Genomic DNA, 6,811 nt, shown 5'->3' with positions numbered 1-6,811 from the left:
TATCATTTGTAGAAATAGAGGGGTTGGGTTTTAGTCATAATTCTGATTTCTGTGGCAACTAGTGACGGCCGGTTTCATGCGCATGCATAATGGCAGAGTGGCAGGTAGTCTACACCTTTTATTTTACTATTAATGACAGAGGTGCAGAGGTAGAGGTTAGTAATTTTTTAAATAATAAATTAAACAACCATCAAAAGCACACAAATGCTATGATCTACAAGTTTGACACCAGCAGCCAAAGTTTGGACAGAAATAATTTATTAGGGCAACATCTGTAAATGTCAGATGAGGACAGCAACCGATCATACAGTGGAGGTTTTAGAGTACACAGTCATCTATATCCTCGATTTAATCCTTTATTTTCCTCAATATATTTAATGACACAATGCAGTGACACGATGGAGAGAGGTTATCAATTACTAACACTATAATCATTCAATTTGTATGTTTTACATGTACAGCAACTAACTGCTTTACAAAAAGCTAAATAATACAATATATCATCACATGTATTTACAGTGTAGTAAATATACCTTTATCAATTTTTACACAAAATTATTTACAGAGGTGGAGCTTACTGCATAAAACATGAGGGAAAGAAACAGTAAAACAGTGGCCAATGGTTAAAAATATTTTGCATAACCTTGAGATGTGTGCCAAATTAGGAGATATCACACCAGTGCAAGACACAATTGACTTCAGTTGAGAATTATGAAAACCTACAATACATTTACAGAGAGTTCAGTCGACCTTTCGGAGACAGTTTCTGCTCCCAATACTTTTGTCTGTTAAATGGTGTGATAACAGGTGGTAGGGTGCTCTGCATCCAAAACTTTTCAGCTATCATTTCTATACTTTACCATCTTAAAAGGAAGACCAATTGGCCATTACTGTATATTAAAGCAATGTTTGAGGAGAAAAGCTATTTTGACATTGTTTTATCCTTGCATTGAACAAAGTGGTTAACTGCTATCTATAATACTGTCTCTCCTGAGCTACTACTAGTACATTTTAGAGCCTTCAAGTGACCATTTTCAATTTCACATGAACAGACAAATGTTCAATTCATTCAAATTGGGACAATTCTTTTCAGTTCTTTAAAGTGGCACATTTCCATGCCGTAAAAGCAAGGCAAACACATTCCCTCTGGCCTACCCTTTATGAAGAGACACTGAGAAAGAGGGATCCATTGAGTATACAAAGTGTGCTCTGTCTGGTTTACACTGTAAAATAAATACAAATAAAATCAGTTGGTTGGGTTTATCCTTCAAAGCATATGAGCTAGAAACAGAGATCTGTAGTTCCTAAAGTCTGATGAGGCCAGAACTAAATAAAGTTTTTTTTACAATACACACATCATAGCACATTATGAAGAATGCTGTGGTTATAATTATCGTTAACTGTACAAAAAGCACATACAAAAAGAAAACATAATGGTTTGCATTGATTCATAGCTTGTTCCATCTCTCACCCCCATATGAAAGCAAACTAAGTTGTGGATTAGTACATTAGACTTCTCTCAGAGGACTGTTTATCAAACACAGTAGTTTCCGAGTTTGTGTGTGTACTATATTGCAGTTCCTAAACTTTGGTTTCCTTTCATCTTTTGAAATGTTGTGTTTGGTAAACTTGTTCCATTTGACTTCTAAAAACTTATTTTTTTTCCCCTTTCCATGATGAGGAACTGCTTCTTCTTGACATATAGCCTCCTGATTCAAGTATATTAACATTTGTAAACAAAATCTAGGCATTTGGAATCAACTTCATTACACAAGGTTCATTACCTCTCAACAGCACCAACACACTTTGATTTTGGAAAAAACTAAGTGTGCACATTGTTCATTTTCTTGTGGTCATCATGTCCAATCTAAACCAGATTAATAGAATAAGAAAATAAATGTAGGGTTGAGCATGGTTGTTGATTGTTAAAATGTCTGGATGTAGGTGAAAAACTAAAACTGTCAGTTTTCATATCCTCCCTTCCCCCATCTCTAGACACCGACTCCTACTCAGTTTACATAATTCACTTAATGCACACGCTGGCCTTCGCAAAAGCAAGTAAAAAATGTCTAATGGAATTGTGTTTGACCCCAGGATTAACATCAATGTTAACAAGCACACTTACGAAAAATTCTGAAGGAGTTGGCACAAGCTTCCAAAACAACCATGACTTCAGCGAGACACCGTGTATGGCACTGGTTGGTTTCTTGGTACACAACCTCAAACAGCAGAAATTAGGAACCAGGCTCCACGAGGAAATTGAATAGTGTGACCAGAGAACTCCTCTGCTGCCTAACAAACTGCACCATGTTGTTAGAGAAAGGAACGTCTCTGTTTGCCACACGTCTATCTGTGCAAGGCCTACTGGACCAACTGCAAAGGCTGAGAGAAAGTCAACAATGATAAAACTACCGAACGGATTTGCCAGTCTTTGGTGCAGCATCCCAGGACCTGCCGCACTGCATCATGGAACTGACCCCTATGTCTGCCTAAACCTTTACACATGCCACACTACGGACTAATGAGGGGTAGACAATGGCAAAAGGGCCAATAACACCATGTACAGTTGTACTCCCAATACACACAGTTCTATCTGCAAACAGACAGCCTAACCATAGTCTCAATCCCGCGCAAAGTTATTTTTTGGCATTATTTCCTTATGCTGATTTTAAACATGGAGAACACTATTCAGCAGGTGTGTGTCTTGAGGTGATTAATTACAACCATAGTTTAATTAATCCATATTTCAAATCTCAAAATTTTCAAATTAAATCAGACTTTTGCAATGATAAAATTCAAAGCTCACTAAAACAAATCACAACTATGTCATTGTAATTACTATATAACAAATACCTTATTGTACTATTTACATCATAAACAGGGACAGATTTACTAAAGCTTTTGAACCAGAACATAATTGGCACCAATTTCCCTAAAACAAAGATAAAAACAAACAAAAGCCATCACTGTTCTGACTTCAATATCATTCACTCTTGACAAAACAGGTGCAATATTTGCACATGCACACACTCAGCAAATCTGGTCCCTAGTGTCATGGAATTTGTGTGAATACTTGTTTTGACAAGAGGTACCGAATGTTAATGTTTTACATAAATATTTAACCATACAAGGCAATTACCAGGCAGCAGATTAATAATGCCTGTCATTCATTCATAAGGTATTGTTTACAATACTCAACTGTATATATAAATATACATTTATGCAGAGTAACCATCTACAATACATTTAATGCTGTATGAAGCAATTTTTTCATTTCTCATTTCATTATAAACATCTGAAAACCCTAGAAAAGGCACACAATGAACAAAACAACCTCCCAAGTTTATGGTTTGTATGTGTTTACAGTAAATTGGGGCAAGAATGAAACAATTATTACTGAGAAAGACTACCACTATAGATATATTTCAAATCTCAAAGCTAAGGACAATTTCAAATGTCCAATCCAAGTTTCAGACATAGGCCAATATCTATTCCTGTTTTCTAGATTTTCCTCCTTTACTTTCCTTGACATAGTGATATAAAACGTGAATAGGGTGCTGATTAAAAGCAAAAGCTCTGAAACCTGCAGAGTGGCCCACCTGGCAGGTTAGCGTTTTTCCCATCACAAATCTAGTTCTAGAGGCAGCCCCACAGTGGTCACTAGCTGGCACAGCCACAAAATCATCAAATCTAGCACTAAGTTTTCATGATTCTTTGTACAATATAGCCAATTTTGACTTTACAGCTGGGCTATTAAGGGGAAAATCGCTCAGTTCTGCCTCTAGGACAAGACTTATGACAATAAACATCAACCTGCCGCCTAGTTGGCCCTCTCTGACTTTCATGTGGGAATAAAAATACTGCCTAACAGAAATCCCCACAGCTTTGACAATCACAAATCAATAAAGACACATGGCTTGGCCATCATTAGATTGTCCCCGACACAGCTCAAAACAGGGCCAATTGATAGTCCAGCCCCCAATAACACAGTAAACCACTAATGTCTGTTGTTGGTCATGCTTTTCACAGATGTTGCTACTACAGGAGGGTTTAGGGTATTCAGCAATTTCCTCCACAATGGTGTGTGTGTGTGTCAGGGTAGTGCTCTCCCTCTGTAGCGTCTCTCTGGTGGGTGAGAGGGATCCCTTTCCTCAACGCTGGGTCCCAAGGCACAATGCCTCTTCATGGCCATGTGTCCCAATGAGATGCATCTGCAGCTTGTCCTTTGATGTCGTTCAGCCCCATTGGCAAAGCTCTCTCAACTTGAAGAAAAATGTCCTACTAACACCACTTAGAAAAGACACAAAAAAAAAGCGTACAAGCATGTTGAATTACAGAAAATTGTGCAAATCACAGAAATGGTCTTCTCGTAATACTTTGTCATTATGAAACAAAAATTAAAACCAGAAAGAAGCAAGACAACAAAATGGCTTCAGACACAATGTTCCCTACTTTTACTGCTGTGTTGTCAATGTTAATGCTTTCTTTCAATTTATGCTGTTTTAAAAAAAGGATTCCGATGTGACAAAAATACACAAAACATAATAACCGCCAGACTCTTTCTCAATGACATCTCATACACTGACTGTTTCATAAACAAAACTGCATCATATTCAGAGTTCTTGATCGTCAAGCAAATATGGCTGACTGGACAGTTTAGGGTAAAAAAAACACAAAAAAACAACGGAAACTGAGGAGAATCAAGGCTGAGAAAGATAGAAAGAGAGAGGAGAGTTGGAGTAAAAGTGCAGCATGATGACTGGCGTGGGCGACCCCAGTAAGGGGTCCTAGTGGTGGGCCTCTCTCATACGATCTTCTTGATGCTGGGCCGTTTGAAGCTGCCTGCACTGCGCTGCTTCTGCACCTGGCTGGCAGAGCCGTGGCGCGTGCGTCCGCTGTTGCAGTGACCCGTGGTCGGAGAGAGTTCCACATTCTCCTTGTCGATTCCTGCCGGAGGACACACGCCAAACACAGGCCATCAGGTATAATGTGTCACACTAATACATTACAAACTATTCTATAATTCTAAAGTAATGCAAACGCTTTTAAGTTATCTACCTGAAAAACTAAATGTAATCTACCTTTACATGGCTATCAATACTGTGAAAAAAACAGGGATTGTAAAGCTACAAATCCAACACCAGGGGGAGCAGTGAACCCATGTAACCAATGGCTGAAAACAAATCCACCATTTCTGACCTAAGTGCCCCATTTTCTGCAATAGGATTGCTCTGTATTTTGAACAGTGGTGAACCATGAGGGCCATCAGGGAAGGGCTAAAGATTTATAAAAAATATAGATACATTCTTTGAAATATATATATTTTTATTTCTATTTAAATCTTTACAATAAATTTAATTATCTTCTGATTTCATCTCTTCAGTTTGTGTTGGAAAGAGAAGTGTTAACGGTGAAGAGAAAAAAAGTTCTAATCAGGATTTTCTTTGGTGGTCTCGGGGTAGAAAAATCTAGCTAGCTCAGCCAGCCATTGGCTAAATCTTAAAAAGCTGTACATAAGGCCTCTACCATTCAACTATATCAGAGAAGAATTTTGAAGTGAAAGTGGAATGAACCAATCATATTTTGACTTGCAAAGGGTGGGACCGTTGAGAAAATCTTGTGGTGCAAGCAGTAGTTTCCCACACTAACGCCCAAAACACCTCTAGTGGCATTGCACAAAATGGTATGCAGCCTCATCTGGATGTGTGCAACAAAAGTTCAAAATTCACCTTTTCTGCTACCATTTCTGTCAAGCCATCTACGCATAGAATTTGATGCATACCTTCAAAAAATCCAATGTATGCACCACACAGAACCAGTGGTGTAAAGTACTTCAGTAAAAATACTTTAAAGTACTAAAGCCATTTTTTAGGGTACATCTGTAATACACTATTTATAATTGACAACTTTTACTTCACTACATTCTAAAGAAAATTATGTACTTTTTAATCGATACATTTTCTCTGACACCCAAAAGTACTCATTACATTTTGATTGATTAACAGAAGAGGAAAATAATCAAATTCACACACTTATCAAGAGAAAAACCCTGGTCATTCCTACTGCCTCTGATCTAGCGGACTCACTAAACACAAATGCTTCATTTGTAAATTATGTCTGAGTGTTGAGTGTGCCTCTAGGTATTTGTAAATAAAATTAAAAATAGAAAATTGTGCCATCTGGTTCGCTTAATATAAGGAATTTGAAATGATTTATACTTTTACTTTCGATACTTAAGTATATTTTAGCAATTACATGTACTTTTAATAAAGTATATTTAAATCAAAATACTTTGAGACTGACTCAAGTAGTATTTTACTGGGTGACTTTCACTTTTACTTCAGTCATTTTCTATTAAAGTATCTTTACCTTCACTCAAATGTGACTATTGGCTACTTTTTCCACCACTGCACAGAACGCACTGCAACTGCCTCTGTAACTCAACTCAATGTTAGCTAGCTTGTGTTGTGGTAGTGTGACAATGTTAGCTAGCTTGTGTTGTGGTAGTGTGACAATGTTAGCTAGCTTGTGTTGTGGTAGTGTGACAATGTTAGCTAGCTCGTGTTGTGGTAGTGTGACAATGTTAGCTAGCTTGTGTTGTGGTAGTGTGACAATGTTAGCTAGCTTGTGTTGTGGTAGTGTGACAATGTTAGCTAGCTTGTGTTGTGGTAGTGTGACAATGTTAGCTAGCTTGTGTTGTGGTAGTGTTACAACGGCGACAGCGGCTGCAGCAGCTGTTTTCAATTTGAAGGTGAATGTTGTTGCTAATTCGTTAATATTCCCCATTTCAAGATTAACTCAAATTATCATC

The 6,811-nt window shown here is 37.7% G+C and overlaps 1 protein-coding gene across 5 annotated transcripts in view; it reads right to left on the bottom strand.

Moving 5' to 3' along the window:
* Positions 1–241: 241 nt before the first annotated feature.
* nf1b (neurofibromin 1b) overlaps positions 242–6,811 on the bottom strand; it is a 78,096-nt gene continuing 71,526 nt past the window's right edge. For all 5 annotated transcript variants that reach the window (XM_029670741.2, XM_029670743.2, XM_029670744.2 and 2 more), the window contains one exon: positions 242–4,947. In XM_029670741.2, the coding sequence (XP_029526601.1) occupies positions 4,788–4,947 (160 nt within the window). In that variant the 3' untranslated portion in view covers positions 242–4,787. The remainder of the gene's footprint in view (positions 4,948–6,811) is intronic.

Source organism: Oncorhynchus nerka, linkage group LG10, assembly GCF_034236695.1.
Source record: "Oncorhynchus nerka isolate Pitt River linkage group LG10, Oner_Uvic_2.0, whole genome shotgun sequence".
Classification (NCBI taxonomy): Eukaryota; Metazoa; Chordata; class Actinopteri; order Salmoniformes; family Salmonidae; genus Oncorhynchus; species Oncorhynchus nerka.
The sequence above is the reverse complement of the archived record's forward strand: the minus strand, read 5'-3'. Positions and strand labels throughout refer to the sequence as shown.